This window comes from Bombina bombina, chromosome 6 (genome assembly GCF_027579735.1).
Source record: "Bombina bombina isolate aBomBom1 chromosome 6, aBomBom1.pri, whole genome shotgun sequence".
Classification (NCBI taxonomy): Eukaryota; Metazoa; Chordata; class Amphibia; order Anura; family Bombinatoridae; genus Bombina; species Bombina bombina.
Window position 1 is genome coordinate 491,635,827 of NC_069504.1, and position 23,539 is coordinate 491,659,365.

General features: G+C 39.4%; 1 protein-coding gene across 1 annotated transcript in view; it reads left to right on the plus strand.

Annotated features, from left to right (window-relative positions):
• CSPG4 (chondroitin sulfate proteoglycan 4) overlaps nt 1–23,539 on the plus strand; it is a 185,182-nt gene that overhangs the window by 43,210 nt on the left and 118,433 nt on the right. Inside the window, exon 2 of the mRNA XM_053717343.1 lies at nt 19,160–19,296. Coding sequence (XP_053573318.1) covers nt 19,160–19,296 — 137 coding nt within the window. The remainder of the gene's footprint in view (nt 1–19,159; nt 19,297–23,539) is intronic.

Sequence of the window (23,539 nt, forward strand, 5' to 3'; positions counted from 1 at the left end):
CAGGTGACTAAAAGTGGAAACTATACCTATTACAGGCTTGTTGGCATTTTTATTCTAACTAAACTACATTCATCATCTGAATCCCATCCCTCTGCCCCCCACCCCCCCTCTCTCTATAGGGAAGCCTGTGTGGTTAGGTTTGAATGGGAAACTGTTTAATTAGCTGCAGCATAATTAAAAAAAGAGATACAGAGAGTGAAAAAAAAAAGAAGATGTAAAAAAAAAGTTCCTGGCTCAGCCACATTTATGCTTGTTCCCCTCATTTTCTCTCCTCATTCTTCCCCTCAGTCTGATCTAACTCGTTCTTCACATCCTCAGTCTTTTCCCATGTGTTATGACCAAGCTAAAAATACCCCTGAACATTTATCATAGAATCCCCAGGGAACAGATTTATTAATGTGTGCATTTTACTGGACCGAGGATCTGTGAGAATGGGATAGACAGACAGAGAGGAGAGACTGAGAAAAGTTAAGAAAATGAAAGAGAATTGTAAATGTGTGTGTGAGAGAGAATGAGAGATGGAGGAGGGGAAGGGGGAGGTGAGGGGAACACTGAGAACCTTAATAAATTACAGCATTATTAGTAGAAGATTTTGGAAAGGGGACAAAGTTATACACAAACCTACTGCTTGCTATTTCCCGGGTTCATTTTTTATTCTTTATTTAAATGTCCTCAAGCAGTACCATGACCATACATTCAAGCACACTTGTAGTACTGCATGTATGCTTGCAATAGTGTACACTCACCCAGCTGGCACTCTAAATACAGAGTCATTTGTTCTTTGTGTATAAGCAGCCTGTACTCTGCTATATTTATCCTGATGTATAGATGTATGTTATAATTGTGCAATGCCTTCATACACAGAGATACACATCTAATACAAACTCTGCATAGAGTGTTTAAACACAGTCCTTTGTGTACTCACTAAATTACTATATTCAGTTCCCAGTGTCTATATATATTCAAAACAAACTCCTGTCTCTATATACTGCAAACTCACAGTGATCTCACAGCTTTACTATTTCTATGAACTAGGATTTTCCGACTTTCTGTTAAACGTCTTTCATTCCAAAGACAGAGACCTGCAAAGTATCACCCTGAGACCCTGCGTCATACAGAACTGTTTGTGTATTTCTCCAGAGAGAAAGGAGTTAATCGACGGATGCATTGCTTGGCAATGGCAGGGGATGGGTTAATGAGATGCATCTTTGGTGGTCTGTAACATATGAAATATCAACTCAGACATACCCATCAGATAATCAGCAAAGGTGGGGTTAATAAAGCAGCCTTCCTCATCTGCCTAGCAATGCATGGGTTAATTGGGGGATGCTGTACAGGACTTTGGTCACAGTGTGGTTTCCTCACTGCCGGAGAGTCTCCCAAACACTGAATCATCATCTTTGGCTCTGCTAAACTGGCTATTATACCTCCAAATATAGTAACAGAGAGCGACCCAACCCTGCACAGCACCCTTTACTAATCATCATACTGTACAATATATCTGAGTGTTAATCACTCAATAATCATCACAAAAACTCATGGTACTAATAAAAACTGCACAAGAAACCCTTCAGATAACACAGCATTAAATCCTGCACTAACGTTACAATAGCCTTTAACAATAGCATCATGCCACTACACCAATTCTCTCATCCTCTATTTACTACACACTATTACACATCAATAGCACTTGATTAATCACAGGTGTAGGTGATAATTGCTCTCTTTTCTCTATTCATATTTCCAGTGCATATCTGGAGGTGTGTGCATGATTGTTTGTGGCCATTATTTATGTATATGCTGCTGTGTGTGTAGTTATGTGTTGCTATGTGTAGCAGAGTGTAAGTGTGTGTAAATATGGGAGCCCCGAAGATCTCCCCTATACAGGAGCTTAAGGAGCCGGAAAAGCTGAAATAATATTTTCCCACAGAAATAAAAGAACTTCTGTGTAGCAAATGAGTCACCAGCACAAACTAATGAAATACATGTTCAGCGATCCAGATACTATAACACACACAAGTCTTTTACTAAACACGCACTAACGCACAAATGTTCACTTATAGACTTCTACATTCCACCCATTTATTAACACATACACTATGAAAGGCGCACTAATATGTGCATAAATATATTCCAAAATGCACATACTGTAAAAATACTAATATTTAATCATATAAACTAATGGGCGTACACAAAACATATACACTGAATTATTTGCAGAAATGGTCCCTATAGAGCAGAGCCTTAATTTTATCTGGCACTGCCAATCCATGTATTGTATTTATTTTTGTACTGTAAAATGCTGTATAACCTGTGGACGTGCTCCAAATAAATATAATAGTGACAATAATGATAAATACCCACACTTGTGTATCAGTATAAACATATATAGATGCCATGATCTCTGGTGTATTATATATATATAAAAGTCAAAGAGCAGGATAAGGTGCAAATTATGTGGTGAGCCTACAGTCCAGAAAAATAGCCCACTAAGGATTAAAGATAAAAATAATAAAAAAAATTCTGTGGAACATCAAGTCCTTGGCAGACCAAAGATGTAGCCAATGATATATCCCACTTGTGTTAAACGGTGTATGGCTCCTGTATACACTGTGTGGTAGTCAAAAAACTCCCTTTTATAAAGAGGAATCAATACACAGGCAGCATTCCAAAAGCTGCAATACTAATAAAGAAACTGCTAATAGTTTGCCAATGCAAGCGTACTCACTCTTCGGTCAGATGGGAGGTCAGATGACTGGGGGGGTCCGTGGCGTCCTCTCTTCCTCACAGATGGAGAGACTCTATGGACATAATGATGCCTTTACCGCCGGTAGTCCTAATTCCTCCCTCCGTTCCGGGTAAGCAACATTTACGGGGACATCACTCGTCACGTGACAGTATGGGCCAATCGCTACCAGTTTAGATGATATCATCCAACGGGGCTCCTTAGGGCTTGCTCCAATGAGGAATCTTGTGGGACCGGCAAATAACAATAAATTCAAAGAAAAGTCAGAGATCCTCACGTTGTATAAAGTTAAAAGGTCAGTACTTTATTTCATCAAAGTAAAGCACAATCAACACGGATTGGGGAAGGGTTGAAACACCTAACAAAAAAGCTTACGCGTTTTGACCGTAGCCTTATTCATAGCTCAATGTGGCGATACACAGCTGTGCAATTTAAAAGACAGGAGGCTAGATTACGAGTTTTGCGTTATGAGTGAAAAAGCCTCACAACGCTGCTTTTTCACTACCGCTGCTATTGCGAGTCTTGTCAGAATAGCTGTACCGCACACTTTTTTGGCCGTAACGCAACGTAACTACCTCACCTTTCAAAAAGTCCCTTTTCAATGGGACTCCCATAGTGCCGGTATTATGAGTTTTGCCTGGGAGGCCAAAAAGTGAGCAGTAGAGCCTAAAATGGCAAGATCCGTACCGCCATCTAAAGTCAGTAGTTATGGGTTTTGCGTTACAAAGCTGTAGCATAAAACTCATAACTAAAGTGTTACAATGTACACTAACACCAATAAACTACCTATTAACCCCTAAACCGAGGTCCTCCCGCATCACAAACACTATAATAAAAATATTAACCCCTAATATGCCGCTCCAGACATCGCCGCCACTATAATAAACATATTAACCCCTAAACTGCTGCACTCCTGCATCACAAACACTAGTTAAATATTATTAACCCCTAATCTGCCACCCCCAATGTCACCGCCACCACTATACTAAAGTTATTAACCCTTAAACCTAACCCTAAGTCTAACCCTAACACCCCTAACTTTAAAATAATTAAAATAAATCTAAATAAAAATTACTTTCATTAACTAAATAATTCCTATTTAAAACTAAATACTTACCTATAAAATAAACCCTAAGCTAGCTACAATATAACTAATAGTCACATTGTAGCTAGCTTAGTTTTTATTTTTATTTCACAGCTAAGTTTGTATTTATTTTAACTTGGTAGAATAGTTAGTAAATAGTTATTAACTATTTACTAACTATCTAGTTAAAATAAATACAAATTTACCTGTAAAATAAAACCTAACCAGTCTTACACTAACACCTAACATTACACTACAATTAAATAAATTACCTTAATTAAATACAATTAACTAAATTACAAAAAATAAAAAATAAATTATCAAATATTCAAACTAATTACACCTAATCTAATAGCCCTATCAAAATTAAAAAAAAAGCCTTTTGCGGGGCATTGCCCCAAAGAAATCAGCTCTTTTACCTGTAAAAAAATACAAACAACCCCCTAACAGTAAAACCCACCAACCACACAACCAAACCCCCCAAATAAAATCCTATCTAAAAAAACCTAAGCTCCCCATTGCCCTGAAAAGGGCATTTGGATGGGCAGCTCTTTTTCTTTGCCCAAACCCCTAATCTTAAAATAAAACCCACCCAATAAACCCTTAATAAAACCTAACACTAACCCCTGAAGATCCACTTACAGTTTTTGAAGACCGGACAACCATCCTCATCAAGCCAGGAGAAGTCTTCATCCAAGCGGGCAGAAGTCCTCAACGAAGCCGGGAGAAGTCTTCATCCAAGCGGCAAGAAGTCATCCTCCAGGCTGGCAGAAGGCTTCATCCAGACCGCATCTTCTATCTTCATCCTTCCGACGCGGAGCGGCTCCATCTTCAAGACATCCGGCACAGAGCATCCTCTTCATACGGTCCCAGACGTACACTGAAGGTTCCTTTAAATGACGTCATCCAAGATGGCGTCCCTTTAATTTATGATTTTTTCACCTTTAATTCCGATTGGCTGATAGAATTCTATCAGCCAATCGGAATTCAAGGGATGCCATCTTGGATGACGTCATTTAAAGGAACCTTCAGTATACAGCTGGGACCGTACACTGAAGAAAATTATGAATTTTTGAATATTACCATGCATATATGCACACTTTTCATAATTTTCTATTCATTATAATACATACCACGACCACTTTGTTGTCTCAATGATTATTTGACCCTCATACAAACTTAAGCATTTTGTTCAAATTATTTGTGTGTTAAAACTCAGGATTTTTCCATACCATTATCACTATGATGTCCTCTGCTTTCTAGTAAGTGTAATACACTGTACCTAAATACACATTAGCCTACACATTAGATATATTTGGTAATGTGTAAAAGATTAGATTACCAATAAATGTCCCCAAAAATAGAGAATTGAGGAGGGTGCTCAGTGTAAAAAAATTAAAGTAGCAGTATTATGTACAGGAAAGATACACCATAAAGAGCACTCGCTTAAATACTAATGTGATGTAAAGGAGTCAATGACATACAACATAATAAGGAGGGAGGTATAAAATATAATTTTTATTAATATGAAAAATAAAATAGGGATTTATCCCTCAAACATAAAAAAAATATGTTTAAAAAATAGGTGTATAACGATAATCTGTAGTGAATACAAGTATGGATGGGGAACCCAAATCGATATCAGTAAGGAGACTGGGCCATATATGCACTATGAATATCGAAATAGGGACACAGTCCCACTAAATCAATGTTACAGTACCACTCAGATATAAACAGTACTGAGGCTAGAGGAAGTTTAAATTCACAAATAGTAAATCACTGTGGAACATATTTCACACAGCTGACAAAATATAGTAAACTTGCTAGCACAGGGTAAAAGACCCAAGACTGTTAAGTCAATATATAGCATATGGTTGTAGGACGCAGTATCATAAAGTAAGTTACCAGAGAGAGCAATAGTAAATTGGATAGGGGACACAGTCCCAGATACGGTAACAATACCCTAAGACCCAGTCCCCAAAGAGGCAATACAATTATACCATGACTATCGCTACGTATATGTGGAACATATTTCACACATATACACAAGTTAAACGTTATACACAGAGTAATATCGCCTTGATGCGCATTTCGCCTCAGCTTCTTCGCCTTTTCAAATGTTCTTCATTCTCTTTGTATCTTTATTTGAAAAGCAAGAATGTAAGTTTAGATGCCGGCACATTTTTGGTGAACAACCTGGGTTGTTCTTGCTGATTAGTGGAGAAATTCACTCACCAATAAACAAGTGCTGTCCAGAATTCTGAACCAAACATTGGCTGGCTCCTTAGCTTAGATGCCTTCTTTTTCAAATAAAGATAGCAAAAGAACGAAGAAAAAGTGATAATAGGAGTAAATTAGAAAGTTGCTTAAAATTACATGCTCTATCTGAATCACTTAAGAAAAAAATTGGGTTCAGTGTCCCTTTTTGCACTTTATTTCTGGAAATGGAGTCCCTTCTTATTAAAGAACACAAATTGCAATGGGACATTTGGACTCTAGAGCGGTATTATTCTCAACAGATGATACCTAGAGGATTAAGAATCCAAAAATGATCTCCTTTTGAAACTGATGATAAATCTTTTGTTGACGGGTGGAGTCAAGCTTTAACAGATTGATCGTTAAAATTAATGATTTTATTAATTGGTTATAAAGTACATTTACTGAAATTACTTAGGCTAGACATTACTGAAGTACAAAATGAGTTAAACAAGAGATGTCAAGACACCAATTTTTGTAATTTTGATGAACAACTACAAAAGGTAGTAGCAGACACTAAACAACAGGTTATGGAACATAAGCACTCTACATTTATTAGAGATAATTCTGACTATTAGTCTAATTACAGTTTATGTATGGAATAGACAACAGCGATTTTTAGCAAGGAGACAACAAAACAGGCAGCGCAGTAACAGCCACAATAGGCGATGGAGAAACAGTGGATCCAAACAGGTAACATTCAGCTATAGCTATAACCCACTTATGAGTGAGGGAGAATCAGGTTACTTCACAAATGTACCACAACCCCTAGGTATTCTTAAACAACCAATGGGTAATTTACAGGGACAGACATATAGGCAATATTGTGATACTGATCACATAAGTCATTACAATAGATCAGGGGTACTTAAGGAACATGCCCAACAAGTAGTCAAACCTAAGACCTATCAGCCGGTTCAAACACATAAATCTAATAAACAGTAGCCAAAAAGTACTCAGGTAGCACCAGGCCCCAGTGGAATTAGTAATAGATCTGCACAAGATTCTCAAGCCATAGAACAGGTTTTTTCCCTCCCCACACAATGCCCGGGAAGGGGTATGGGGTCAAACAGAGCAGTGGAAACTCATTACCCGCAGAGGATCAACAGATCTCAGCAGAGGTATTATCCTTTGAAGTAATCAATCTATCTGACATAGCTTTATCAGAAGTTGAAATCAGGGTTCTGAGCTATGGACTTGGTTTTGCACCAACATGTGACTTCAACTTGTTAAAAACTATTATTGACGTCAATAGGTTGATACGTAGCCTTACCTTGCGCAAACGTTTCCATAACTCAAATCCTACACTAAATAAGCATGAACAATAGTCAGACCAGAGTTAGAGCAATTGTCCTTTTTAGAACAATGTGATCTAATTCATTTGGACAGCTTATCCAGAGAAGTTATAATATCCCCCACTGAGAGAGTAAATTAGCAGATCAAATTTTAAAGACCATCATCCTTTTACCCCATACAATCTAGAGGTAACATTCTAGAGACCTTCTATAAAAGGGTAGAAAACTATCTAATCAGCCTAAAAAAGCAAAACATTAAAAGTGATCATAATTTGATCAAGGCAGCGGACAAAGTAGGCTCAATAGTAGTACTCAACAAGGTAAACTACATTAAAGAGGCACAACCCTTAGCCATAACCCTACTTGGCACTTTCACAAAGTGCTAAAAAAAAACCTTCTTGACGAAGGACTGGATAGTGGGTTTATAGATAGAGAAACCTTTGAGTACCTATTGGTTAAGCACCCTGTCAAGCCTATCTTTTACCAACTCCCGAAGGTTCACAAATCCTTGGAGCTGGTGAAGGGTAGGCCGATAGTGAGTGGAATTGGGTCTCTATTAGAAAATCTGTCCCAGTGGCTTGATGCCATTCTCCAGCCTTTATTGCTTAGACTTCCCAGTTACCTCAAAGACACTACACATGGGCTTAAATCCCTGGAGAAATTTACTTGGAGCCCCGATTGTAATTGGTTTACCATAGATGTAGTGTCCTTGTACTCTACTATCCCACATACCCAAGGGATACATCGATTAGATTCTTTTTGAGTGAATTTTCAGCATTTTCCTTATCTTTCCAAGATTTTGTGTTACAGGTTACTAAAATTTTGTTAACACACAATTATTTTAAGATTGGGGAGAATTTTTCTTGCAAAGATGTGGGACAGCAATGGGAGCTAAATTTGCCCCGTCATACGGCAACCTATAGCTGGGTTGGAGGGAGCTGTCCTATGTCTTTGCCCAGAATAACCCCTATAAGAACAACATTCTCATCTATAAACGTTTTATAGATGATCTCATTTTGGTCTGGAAAGGAGGACAGGACAGAGCCACGAATTTTGTAGATTTGATAAATATTACCAATCTAACGGCTAGATTACGAGTCTTGCGTTATGCTTAAAAAGCAGCGTTGGCCGGTCCCAACGCTGCTTTTTAACACCCGTTGGTATTACGAGTCTTGCAGGTACAGGTGTAACGCTGACTTTTTTGCCCAGACTCGGAAATACCGCAAATCCACTTACGTCAATTGCATATACTCTTTTTTCAATGGAACTTGCATAGCGCCGGTATTATGAGTCTGCCAAAAAGTGAGCAGTAGACCCTCTCCTGTCAAGCCTGGTACCGCATTTAAAGTCAGTAGTTAAGAGTTTAACACTACAACGCCGTAGCATAAAACTCTTAACTAAAGTGCTAAAAAGTACACTAACACCCATAAACTACCTGTTAACCCCTAAACCGAGGCCCCGCCCCACATCGCAAACACTTAAAAAAAAAATTATCCCCTAATCTGCCAAACCGGACATTGCCGCCACTATAATAAATATATTAACCCCTAAACAGTAACATCGCCGACACCTACCTACATTTATTAACCCCTAATCTGCCACCCCCAATGCCGCCGCCACTATATTAAAGTTATTAACCCATAAATCTAAGTCTAACCCTAACCACCCTAACTTAAATATAATGTAAATAAATATAAATAAAATAACTATCATTAACTAAATTATTCCTATTTAAAACTAAATACTTACCTATAAAATAAACCCTAAGCTAGCTACAATATAACTAATAGTTACATTGTAGCTAGCTTAGGGTTTATTTTTATATTACAGGCAAGTTTGTATTTATTTTAACTAGGTAGAATAGTTATTAAATAGTTATTAACTATTTAATAACTAGCTAGCTAAAATAAAGACAAAAGTACCTGTAAAATAAAACCTAACCTAAGTTACAATTACACCTAACACTACCTCTATAATTAAATTAATTCAATAAATTAAATAAAATTATCTAAAGTACAAAAAAAACACACTAAATTACAGAAAATAATAAACAAATTACAAGATTTTTAAACTAATTACACCTAATCTAATCCCCCTAACAAAATAAAAAGCCCCCCCAAAATAAAAAAGCCCTACCCTACACTAAATTACAAATAGCCCTTACAAGGGCCTTTTGCGGGGCATTGCCCCAAAGTAATCAGCTCTTTTACCTGTAAAAAAAAATTACAGATTCCCCCCCCCAACCGTTAAACCCACCACCCAAACAACCAACCCTACTCTAAAAACCACCCAATACCCTCTTAAAAAAACCTAACACTAACCCCCTGAAGATCACCCTATTGGGAGACATATTCATCCAACCGGGCAGAAGTGGTCCTCCAGATGGGCAGAAGTCTTCATCCAAGCCGGGCAGAAGTGGTCCTCCAGACGGGCAGAAGTCTTCATCCAGATGGCATCTTCTATCTTCATCCATCCGGCGCGGAGCGGGTCCATCTTCAAGACATCTGACGGGAGCATCCTCTTCATCCGGAGTCTTCTTACTAAATGACGGTACCTTTAAGTGACGTCATTCAAGATGGCGTCCCTTCAATTCCGATTGGCTGATAGCATTCTATCAGCCAATCGGAATTAAGGTAGAAAAAATCCTATTGGCTGATGCAATCAGCCAGTAGGATTGAGCTCGTATTCTATTGGCTGATTGGAACAGCCAATAGAATGCCAGCTCAATCCTATTGGCTGATTTCATCAGCCAATAGGATTGAACTTCAATCATATTGGCTGATTGCATCAGCCAATAGGATTTTTTATACCTTAATTCCGATTGGCTGATAGAATTCTATCAGCCAATTGGAATTGAAGGGACGCCATCTTCTATGACGTCACTTAAAGGTACCGTCATTTAGTAAGAAGACTCCGGATGAAAAGGATGCTCCGCGTCGGATGTCTTGAAGATGGACCCGCTCCGCGCCGGATGGATGAAGATAGAAGATGCCGTCTGGATGAAGACTTCTGCCCGTCTGGAGGACCACTTCTGTCTGGCTTGGATGAAGACATCTGCCCGTCTGGAGGACCACTTCTGCCCGGTTGGAGGAAGACGTCTCCCGGTAGGGTGATCTTCAGGTGGTTAGTGTTAGGTTTTTATAAGGGGGTATTGGGTGGGTTTTAGAGTAGGGTTGGTTGTGTGGGTGGTGGGTTTTAATGTTGTGGGGCGTCTGTAATTTTTTTTTACAGGTAAAAGAGCAGATTACTTTGGGGCAATGCCCTGCAAAAGGCCCTTTTAAGGACTATTTCTAATTTAGTGTAGGGTAGGGCTTTTTTATGTTGGGGGGGCATTATTATTTTGTTAGGGGGATTAGATTAGGTGTAATTAGTTTAAAAATCTTGTAATTTGTTTATTATTTTCTGTAATTTAGTGTTTGTTTTTTTGTACTTTAGATAATTTTATTTAATTTAGGGAATTAATTTAATTATAGTGGTAGTGTTAGGTGTAATTGTAACTTAGGTTAGGTTTTATTTTACAGGAACTTTTGTCTATATTTTAGCTTGGTAGTTAATAAATAGTTAATAACTATTTATTAACTATTCTACCTAGTTAAAATAAATACAAACTTGCCTGTAAAATAAAAATAAACCCTAAGATAGCTACAATGTAACTATTAGTTATATTGTAGCTATCTTAGGGTTTATTTTATAGGTAAGTATTTATTTTTAAATAGGAATAATTTAGTTAATGATAGTAATTTTATTTAGATTTAAACTATATTTAAGTTAGGGGGTGTTAGGGTTAGGATTAGACTTAGGTTTAGGGGTTAATAAACTTAATATAGTGGCGACAACGTTGGGGGCGGCAGATTAGGGGTTAATAACTGTAGGTAGGTTGCGGCGACATTGGGGGCGGCAGATTAGAGGTTAATAAATATAATGTAGGTGGCGGCGATGTTGGGGGCAGCAGAAATTAGGGGTTCAGAAGTAAAATGTAGGTGGCGGCGGTGTCCGGAGCGGGAGATTAGGGGTTAATAATATAATGTAGGTATCGGCGATGTGGGGGGCGGCAGATTAGGGGTTAATAAGTGTAAGATTAGGGGTGTTTAGACTCGGGGGTTCATGTTAGGGTGTTAGGTGTAGACATAAATTTATTTTCCCCATAGGAATCAATGGGGCTGCGTTAGGAGCTTTACGCTGCTTTTTTGCAGGTGTTAATTTTTTTTTTCAGCCGTCTCTCCCCCATTGATTCCTATGGGGAAATCGTGCACGAGAACGTTCAGCCAGCTCACCGCTAATGTAAGCAGCGCTGGTATTGAGGTGAGATGTGGTGCAAAATTTTCCTCTACGATCACTTTTTTGCGGTTAACGCCGGGTTTGTAAAAACCCGTAATACCAGCGCTGTCTGTAAGTGAGCGGTGAGCATAAACTGCTCGTTAGCACCGCACAGCTTCTAACGCCAAACTCGTAATCTAGCCATAAATTTGGCATTCACATTTGAGGTCCAGGGCACTGAAATTAACTATTTAGACATAACCATTAGGGGCATGCCAGATGGCAGCATTAATACCAATAGTTATAAAAAGCCAATATCTGGCAATACATTATTGCATGGAAAGAGTTGCCACCCCCCTCATGTCCCTTATGCGATCGTCAAGGGCCAATTCATTCGCCATGCACCAGAACTGCTTGTGCAATGATAAATGCCGATAGTGTATGCTGTCGGCATTTATCAATGTGCGACGGCAATGATGCGCTACATCGTATTATGTCCACTCACACTTTCATAAATTGGCCCCTCTGTTTTGACTATTACCCCAAACATTGTTGAATTAATTTATTTTTCCTTAGCACTGCTATATCACTTAACAACAACCCCTAGTAAAGTAGAACAAGACCTTTTTTTCCCTAACATTACATTTTTTTTAATGGAATTTTTTTTACTAAATCCGTCATATTACTTTCCTTTGACATCCCCCCTTTTATTTCTCTGCGTATACAAGTTATGGTCAATAAGATGCATCCATTTTCCTTTTCAGGAATCCTCCTGTGATAAGAGTGGGAATGTGACATCACGGAATGGGGCGTGGTTATAGCAGTTATAGTTTATGTCGCAGTTACTAAGTTAGATGTGTTGTGCAAGCTGTATACTTCTATGCTCTGCAATAAAATAGCGTTGTACCTTCTATTCTGTGTCCTACATCTCATGACATGATGTCAGAAGTACTTGACTACGCTTCTGTTTCCGGAGTAATGACGATATTGAAGTTTATACCACCTGAGCCTTTTGATTTCTCTCAGCCTGCAGCTTGGCCCACATGGCGTCAGTGGTTTCAACGCTTCAGGATTGCTTCCAAGCTGGAAAAGGAGTGGTAAAGTACAAGTTAATTCTCTTTTACACTCTACGGGGTAAGATGTGGAGCCAGTGTTTAATGTCTTTACATTCCAAGAAGGGGAAGAATTTGACTTTGAAATAGTTATAAACAAACTCAGTGCTTACTTTATGCCCAAAAGAAATGTGATTCATGAGAGGGCTTGTTTTCACAAACGTGCTCAGCGTGTGGGAGAATCTGTGGAGTCATTTGTGCGCAGCCTGTATGAAGTAGCTGAATTCTGTGAGTTTGGTGTTGCTAAAGAAGAGCAAATCAGAGACAGAATAGTCATAGGAATTGCAGATGCCGATGTCTCACTGAAGTTACAGTTGGAGGCTGAATTAACGTTAGATAGGGCTATTAGAATGGCCCGCAAGAGTGAACTGGTGAAAAAGCAAAAGGGCTGATCTGAGGTCTGAGAGTACTGTGGATGAAGTGCAGCAGTTCAGGAGAGCTGCAGGTGAAAGGCACAGTGTGAGCGGTAGACCAAGTTCAACAGATAGGCCCAAAAGCAGATGGGCGCAGCAGGCTCGCTGCACTCGATGTAACCGTACCCATGATCAGAATGTGCCCCGCTAAAGATAAAAGATGTAGAAATTGTAACTGAATGGGCCATTTTCAAGTGGCTTGTAAAACTGAATACATTAAGGAGATGCAGGTGGATAGTGACCAGGAGGGTCAAGAAGTGTCCTTTGTAGGGTCTGTTGTTGAACGTTCTGGTTCAGATGAAGATTGGCAGGTTACCCTTACTGTAATGGGAGCCAAGGTTGCCTTCAAGATTGACACGGGAGCAGACATCACTGTTATGTCCCTTGCAGAATTCATAAAACTGCCTCGACAGCCTCAGCTGGCGAAATTTACAACGAAAGTTCATAGTCCTGGTGGCCGCATCGATTGTGCGGGGACATTTCCTGCCAGCTGCGAGTACAAGCAGAGGAAATTCCCCATGTGGGTACATGTGATTAGAGGTCAGTATGTTAACAACCAATTGAGCAGAAAAGCAGCCTGTGGTTTGGGCCTGGTCACCAGATTGAATGAGATTTCAGAAGACATGTTTGGCGAATTGAGCCTACTGAATTGCAACCCAGTCTGAATATCACTTAAAAGTGGTGCAGTCCCATACAGCATTACCCCTCCTCGTAGAATTCCGTTCCCGCTCATGCCTCAAGTGGAGAAGGAACTTCTGCGTATGAAGAATATGGGAGTTATTGAAGAGGTTGTTGAAGCAACTGACTGGTGTGCCCCCATTGTGCCTGTTGCGAAGAAAAATGGGAAGGTACGCATCTGCATAGACTTTAAAGGCTGAATGAGGATGAGGTGGCGAATAGAGAGAGATATGTGCTACCGATGCCTAAAGACATAGCTCCGAAACTGGCTGGGGTGAAGTTCTTCTCTACACTGGATGCTTCCAGCAGCTTCTGGCAGATAACTCTAGATTCACAGTGCCGCAAACTGACTGCCTTCACCACACCTGTAGGTCAGTTTTGCTTCTGCAGACTACCCTTTGGGATATCCTCTGCTCCTGAAATCTTTCAAAGAGAAATGAGTTCCCTCCTAATGAACCACAAGGGCATGGCAGTCGTCATGGATGACATTTTAGTGTATGGGTCTGGAAAGAACATGATCAGTGATTGAGCTGTATGCTGCAGACCATTAGAGAGTCTGGGCTGAAATTAAATAAAGAGAAATGCCATTTTAGGAAATCTGAGTTATGTTACTTTGGGCATATCATCAATGGAGATGGGATCAAGCCGGACCCTGAGAAAATCCTTGCTATTGAACAGATGAAAAGTCCTTCTGATGTATACGAGCTGAGACAAATATTGGGCCTTGTGAATTATGTGGGCAGGTTCCTTCCAGATTTATCCACAGGACTACACCCTATCACAGAGTTGTTGAAGAAAGATGTTACCTGGGTCTGGGGTCCTTCACAGGAAGAAGCTTTTTTACAGGTCAAGCCCCTGCTGGGGTCTGCCCCAGTGCTAGGTTTTTACGACCTTTCTAAAAAGACAGTGGTTAGTGCTGATGTGAGCAGTTATGGGCTAGGGGCCTCCCTCCTGCTGCTGAATGAGAACAAACTACAGCCCATCGCCTACTGTTCCCGTACACTGACAACTGCTGAATGGAAATACGCCCAAACTGAGAAAGAGTGCCTGGCTGTAGTTTGGGCCTGTGAGCGCTTCCAGCGTTACCTAGTGGGTTTGGAGAAATTTAGTCTGGAGACTGACCATAAACCGCTAGTCCCTCTAATCAACTCCTAAGATATTGACAAAACACCCCTAAGATGCCAGAGACTTCTGATGAGGCTGCTCAGGTTCAATGTTCAGGCAGTGCATGTTCCGGAAAAACAACTGGTAGTGGCAGATACAATACAATTTCCAGGCTACCGCTGGCTGCTGCTAAAGAATCTTCAATGGAATCAGATTTGAAAGTGTAGGTGGGTTCAGTTCTGGCATCCAAATCCTTTTTGTCAGGAAAGCTAGATCAAATAAGAAAGGAGACACATTTAGATAAAGACCTTGAAGAAGTTATTAAGTACACAAAAGAAGGTTGGCCCGAAAGCCGGGCAGTCTGGATGTCTCTAAGTTCTTACCCGTCAGAGAGGCCCCCGCTCATGGAGCTGGATGGTTTAGTGCTGTTCCAAGACCGCATTGTCATTCCTGTTAGCATGCGGTAGGAGGTGTTAAGCAGAATTCATGATAGCCACTTGGGCATTACAAAGTGCAGAGAAAGCTCAACTGAGGTGGTATGGTGGCCTGGGATCAGTTCAGACATTGCAAGCCACATGTCAAAATGTGCCTTTTGCCGGGAATGCCGGCCTACTCAGAGAAGGGAGCCCTTGATTTCTACCCCGCTGCCTGCAGGCCCATGGCAGAAAATAGCTGCAGATTTGTGCGAACTGCATGTGAAGAAGTACCTAATCATGATTGACTACTATTACAGGTATTTGGAGATTGCACCCTTGAATGAGATCACCAGTTAAGCCGTTATGACTCGTCTCAAGAGCTTGTTCGCCCGGTGGGGCATACCAATGGAGTTAGTGAGCGATAACACAATGCAGTTTGCCTCCATGGAGTTCAGTTCTTTCTGTAGCAATTATGATTTTGTCCATTCTACGTCAAGTCCACATTTCCCGCAGGCCAATGGAATATCTGAAAGGGCAGTTCAAACAACAATAGATCTCTTGACCTATAGGGCAGCTCCCATCCAAGCCACGGGTTTTAGCCCAGCACAGCTGATGCTAGGATGTCAGATTCACACCACTTTACCCTCTGTGGGTGTCTTCCAGCCAAACAGCTCTGTTCCTTGGGACGAGGTCCTTAGGATTGATGAAGAGGCGAAAAGGAGTTAACGATTCTTCTATGACAGAAAATATTCTGTGAGGCCCTTGCAGGAGCTGAATGTGGGCCAAAGTGTCAGAGTTAAACTGGATGATGAGAAGAAATGGAAGATGCCTGCTACGGTAATTGGACGCTCTCCAGAACCAAGATCTTATGTAGTCCTTACTGATGGAGGGACACTCACACGTCGAAATAGAAGACATCTTCAGCCAGTACCTGAGAGTTTGGGACTGGATGCCTCAGAGCCACAGCCGGTGGCTGTTTTAAGAGGGGTGCTTTCCCCTCAGCAAGATCACAGCGGTTATATTTCTTTGCTTCCAGCAGACTCTCAATCACCTTCTTCTGTATCAGAGGACAGTTCATGTAAACTGACATTAAGTGGAAGAGTGGTGAAACTTCCAGCCCGCTATCGGGATTAGCACTAGTTAGAGCAGTGACCAGAAGAATGGGCAGAATAATCCCATGGTCACTGTGGACTAGGGTAGTCTACCCCGATGTCCAAGTCAGGATTGTATTTCTTGTTGTTCATATATATTCTTTTATAAAACATGTTATTTGATGTACACTAAACAAAACTATTTTTGTATGTTTCTTGTATACCTTGTATGCTTTGTCCTTTGAAAAAGGGGAAGATGTGATGAGAGTGGGAGTGTGACGTCACTGGATGGGGGCGTGGCTTATAGCCGTTATAGTCTATGTCGCGGTTACTAAGTTAGATGTGTTGTGCAAGCTCTATACTTCTAAGCTCTACAATAAAATAGCGTTGTACCTTCTATGCTGCGTCTTGCATCTCATGACACCTCCATTATAGTAGCCATCTTAAGAGCAGAGCCAAATGTCTCTTTAGTGACTTACAAACTGAGATCAACGTCTTATTTTTGTTTCTACTGCTAAATCCGTGCAACCAGCTGACTTTTCCTGCTGCATTGCTCAAGTACTTTCATATTAAGTTATTCAAATGGCCCTTTATGGTGCTGTTAGCGAAATACATTTACATCTATATTTCTTTATTTCATGGCTTTTTCTACTTTCAATACATCTTCGCTCTAGCTCTGATGTTTTCATTATTTGATTTACAAAAATTAAGCAAACAGAAAATGTAAAGCCATTTAGGGAATAATATAACAAACGCACATATGAAAAAGCCTGCTATTCTACAAAACATAACTTTTATATTAATATCATTATATACTGAAGACACACATATATACACACAGTATATATAAATATACACACATACATACACATATATATACACACAGTATATATAAATATACACACATACATACACATATATATACACACAGTATATATAAATATACACACATACATACACATATATATACACACAGTATATATAAATATACACACATACATACACATATATATACACACAGTATATATAAATATACACACATACATACACATATATATACACACAGTATATATATAAATATACACACATACATACACATATATAAATTTCATACTCCCTTTAGTATAGTGTAACACATTTCTAGCCATAAAAGCTAATTAAAAATGAACTACCGTAAAGGGGAAGAAAGCATGACTAATAATTCATGGTTGGTACAAACATTATTGCCCAAATAAAATTACTAATAAGATTTTTACCATCTATTATTTTCACTGAAAAATATTTCCTTTTTTTCTTTTTTAATGCATATATATTAAACATGGTGAGATGTGCTGCCAAATTCAGCAAACAGACTGAGACTCTATCACAAAACAAATGGATACCTGCGTAATGTAAAAAGCATAAAGTATAGACATAGCCACAAATCTAAGCAAAAAATTAGCTTTACTGTGTTTTAACTCATCAAGCTCTAACAATACCACAAACAAAAGTTTATTAAAGGGATACTAAACCCAATTTTTTTTCTTTCATGATTCAGATAGAGCATGAGATTTTAAGCACCTTTCTAATTTACTCCTATTATCAATGTTTCTTTGTTCTCATGCTATCTTGATTTGAAAAAGCAGTACTGTAAGCTTTAGAGCCGGCCCATTTTTTGTTCAGCACCTGGGTAGCACTTGCTGATTTGTGGCTAAATGTAGCAAACCAATCAGCAAGCTCTACCAAGGTGCTGAACAAAAAATGGGCCGGCTCCTAACCTTTTATTACTGCTTTTTAAAATCAAGATAACATGAGAACAAAGAAAAATTGATAATAGGAGTAAATTAGAAAGTTGCTTAAAATTGCATGCTCTATCTGAATCATGAAAGAAAAAATGTGGGGTTAGTATCCCTTTAAAGCTAGGTTTGTCTGTGTGGGACCATACAAATGAGTATGATATTTTCTATCTACAATGAGGTTGGTATCGCTGGCACCTTCCCTTACTCATTTATTCATTAACAGAACCTTGGGATGTCCTAGCCCAAAGCTGACAGTGTCACATAAAATTAGGACAAAAAATATTGTTCTTTCAATATGAAAATGTTTGTTAGAGACACAAATTGTATCATAGGGTCTACATTGTAGGCATTTTAGATCAAAGAACTTGGGAATTAGAGTCACATAAAAATTAAAACAGGGAGATCAAACGTATGTTTAAAGTGTTCCAAGGATGTCCAATAAGGAAAAAAACAAGTTGAAAAGCATCGTCCTTATGGAAGCTGAGAGAATTTTGAGTAGGAAGAAATATGCAAGATGTTAGATTGGTTTTAGCCAGATCTTAAAGGGACATGAAGCCCAAAATCTTTATTTCATGATTCAGAAGGAGCATACAATTTTAAACAATTTTCTATTATCAAGTTAGCTACATTCTGTTGGTATCCTTTACTGAACAGCATACCTAGGCTTAGGAGCAGGTGGGCACCACTGGGAGCTAACTGCTAAATTTGTGGCTGCACATATTTGCCTATTTTCATTGTCTCAGCCAATGTGCCCAGCTAGCTCCCAGTAGTGTGTTGCGGCTAAAAAAAGGATACCAAGAGAATGAAGCAAATTTGCTAATAGAAGTAAATTGGAAAGTTGTTTAAAATGATATGTTCTGTTAGAATAATATACTGAAGTACAATTATATAGACCTTTTACTAACGTGCTTCTATCTACTCCTCTACAGGACAGATCAGCTTTGAAAGCAGCTGGCACTCAAGGCTACAGTTAACATTCACAACTTCTCAGAGCACTGGGCTCCTTTTCCTGGCAGATGGAGAGACACAATACTTGATAGTGGAACTGTTAAATGGTACTCTAAGGGTAAGAACTGAGCACAAGAGCACCACACAATGGCAACATGCACACAAAATAAAGACAAACACGTTTACACCCATGTGAGAGCACATACATGTACACATGTAAATCACAAAACCACTTGGGCTCAGAACATCTGCATGCTCATATACAACTCCATCTTCTAATGCTCCTTTCTGTTGCTCCTTCTTTTCATACCTTGCTTGTCAATGTTCTCGTTTGCTTTCCACTAATTATTTTCTGTTCCGTGTCCCAGGCCCATCAGATGACGTCTACTCCAGCTTGCCTTGTGCTGACCCTTCATAGTAGTTGCTGTTCTCCTCTAAACATCCCCTTTTTCAGCACTGTTTTTCATTCATCTGCCCAAACATAAATCCCCATACATCTGTACTTACTTTATCTTCTTCTACCTTGTCTTCATTTTGTCCTACATTTTGTCACACATTTTCCTGGTTCTTAACATATTTCACTGCACCCATCACATATTTTTTCCCCTCATGTCATCTCATGCCTTAATTTACACAGTATAAACTTTTTTTTATTTTTCCATTTTTATTTTCAGCTTTTTTTGTTGCTGTTGCTTTACACATGTTCACACTATTTCCTCCTTCGTTTCAAATGTCTCCTCCCTATCCAAGTTCCCAAACAATTCTGCTTGTGTCCTCGCTTACACTAGTATTGATCTTCTCTCTGTTTCACTATTTTTCTTGCTTTCATTTTCTTAACCTGCTACCTTTGCATTTAAATGCTCTGTATCTTCACTTCACAACCAGGTTTCCATTGCTTTCTCATTTACACTTGTCCCCCTACTCAGCTCTTCCATTCTCCTTGTCCATTTTTTGTTCAACAAAAAAATATAAAAGTGAGTAAAAGAGAATAGGGCCTATCTTCTATCAAGCTCCGAATGGAGCTTGACGCCCCGTGTTTCTGGCGAGCCTTCAGGCTTGCCAGAAACAGCAGTTATGAAGCAGTGGTCACAAAGACCGCTGCTCCATAACCCTATCCGCCTGCTCTGAGCAGGCGTACAGGAATTGCCACAATTCAACCTGATCGAGTACAATCGGGTTGATTGACACCCCCTGCTGGCGGCCCATTGGCCGCGAGCCTGCAGGGGGCGGCGGTGCAATGTTAAATGCGTAGAGCGTATTGCTCTCCGCATTTAGCGAGGTCTTGCGGACCTGATCCGCACTGTCGGATCAGGTCCGCAAGACCTTTAATAAATAGGGGCCTATGTCTGTATATATCCACTAGGCAACCATACAAAACCAATAAAACCTAAAAAAATTGGTATAATGAGAGACAAATTGGGAGATGAAATAAGTGTGGTTGCGCCTTTAAATGTTAGCCCATATGGACTTTCATAGAAGTCTTAAAACAGATTTACACAGAAATAGACTATAATTAAAATTCATACAGATTACCAAGGAAACATATTAGCAAGATCTAAAATAATGGAAAGAAATGATCTTAATTAAACATATTTATTTATATTTAATTATTATCTTCAGTCTAAAAACATAAAACATAACACATATCACTAAAAGCATATCATCAAAATGCTAAAATATGACTGGCCAGTCAATATTATGTATAAATATATATTATCAATAACCTAAATGTCTTGTGATTCAAGAAAATGGCTGAAATAATAGAAATATTCAAACATCTAAATATGTGAAATATTCAAATGTTTAAACTATTCCCTCTTGTATTGAAAATTAATGCCTATCTATAATGTAATTCTTCATTTTTACATTAAAAAAAACCTATTGTGCACCATAGGCTTTAATAGAAGCACCAGCCTTCAAAAAAAACATCAATTCTATCAAAATATGTATAAAAAAGATCCTTTATACAGTGGCGTCACTAGGGGGGGCGGGGGGGGGGGCGCACCCGGGTGACACCAAAAAAAAATAAAAAATGTTTTTGTTTTTTTTTAAATTTTATTGAAATTCAAAGAAATACAATGTTGAGATGCATAGATTTTTTTTTTATTAGAGGGGCTGGCATTTGTGAACATTGGTGGGACTGGGGAAGTTGTAGACACACAATTTTTTTGCCCCTTGAGCCAGTGCTGCAATTTCAACAAATAGTTTTCCCGGCTGCTTTTGCTTGTTTGTACTTTGCTTCTCCCCTGCCCAATTTCGCTATGAATGTTGTGGGCATGCCGTGGGGCTTGCAAAGTTGCGCTGCTAGCCTAAACCTGCCTGCCTATCTGTGCTCACTGCTCAGTGACATGTGGAGCAGTGGAGTCACTCACTGCTGTGCTGTCTCTCTAAACGGGAACTGGCAAATCATGAGGGGATGCCTGGCACCTGACAGCATGACTGTTTGACACTGTCTTTAAAGTGAAGGAGCCACGTATGATGCCCACCAGACCATTACGGTTACGGTACACTAAGTGCACACTGAACAGGTAGGAGGGCGGGTGGGGGTCTGGGGGTGGGCAGAGTGCAGAGGTGATTGGCCATAAGAAGCGGTAGGCACGCGGCCCGGGGCTGTGTACTGACAGGCTTGGAACAGAGTCAGAGAGCAGAATTTTCATAGTTTGCGCCTAAACCTTTTCTTTAGTGATTTATTTTTTAGAGTGCTCTGTTTATCTTTCATTTGATGCTCTGCTGAGCCAGGGAGCAGCTCTAGGCATGCGCTTTATAATTAATGCAGTGCAGTTTACATATTTTGTAAGTGTATGTCTGAGTTTTTGTGTGTGTGTCTCAGTGTTTTTTGTGTGTGTGTGTCTGAGTGTGTTTCCGAGTGTTTGAGTGTGCATCTGAGTATGTTTTTAAGTGTGTCTGAGTGTTTGTATGTGTGTGTGCCTGTGTTTTTGTGTGTGTCTGCTTTCTGGGGGGGGGGGGTGACACCATAACTTACCGCACCGGGTGACACCAACCCTAGTGACGCCACTGCCTTTATATATACCGTACATGAAAACAGTCTTTGAAATATGTCTTCAGAAGTCCGCAAGTTTTTTCATATAATGTGCCAGAAATTGGTATGTAAAGATTATTCAAATAATATAGAATGTTATAAAACGTTGGCAGATACCGGTAAATGCATATTTTTGTAATCCTTAATTTTTTGATTCCCTTTTATTTGGGCTACAGCAGTTCTCAGTGCAAACAAGGTCTTACTTTAGTTATGAGGTATCTTCTGCAGGGTCTCCTTGCAACTCTTCCGCTCCTTGTATTTTCAGCGTCCCTTAGAATGCTAGCAGAAGTTCACTCTGATCTCTGACCTCAAAAGATTCCGTCCGTTGTTCCTTCTGTGGTGTGTTACTGGAAACTGCTTCCCCGAACAAAAAACGGCACTTGATAATTGTAAAGAGAAATATGTTACTGCCTATTGGCTGATCGGAACAGCCAATAGAATGCGAGGTCAATCCGATTGGCTGATCCAATCAGCCAATCGGATTGAACTTCAATCTGATTGGCTGATTGAATCAGCCAATCAGATTTTTCCTACCTTAATTCTGATTGGCTGATAGAATCCTATCAGCCAATCGGAATTCGAGGGACGCCATCTTGGATGACATCATTTAAAGGAACCGTCATTCGTCTGGAAGTCATCAGCCAGGATGGATGTTCCGCATCGGAGGTCTTCAGGATGCTGCCGCTCCACTCCGTTTGGATGAAGATAGAAGATGCCGCTTGGATGAACACTTCAATCGGATGGAAGATTTCTTCTGCCCCGCTTGGATAAAGAATTCAGCTCGGCTGAGTGAAGACGACTCAAGGTAGGGAGATCTTCAGGGGGTTAGTGTTAGGTTTTTTTAAGGGGGGTTTGGCTGGGTTTTAGAGTAGGGGTATGTGGGTGGTGGGTTTTAAAGTTGGGGGGGTATTGTATTTTTTTACAGGTAAAAGAGCTGATTACTTTGGGGCAATGCCCCGCATAAAGCCCTTTTAAGGGCTGGTAAAAGAGCTGATTACTTTAATTTAGGATAGGGTAGGGCTTTTTATAATTTTGGGGGCTTTTTTATTTTATTAGGGGGCTTAGATTAGGTGTAATTAGTTTAAACTTCTTGTAATTTTATTTATTTTCTGTAATTTAGTGTTTGATTTTTTTGTATTATAGTTTAGTTTATTTAATTGTATTGTAGTTTAGCTAATTGTAGGTAATTTATTTAATTAATTTATTGATAGTGTAGTGTTAGGTGTATTTGTAACTTAGGTTAGGATTTATTTTACAGGTAATTTTGTAATTATTTTAACTAGGTAGCTATTAAATAGTTAATAACAATTTAATAGCTATT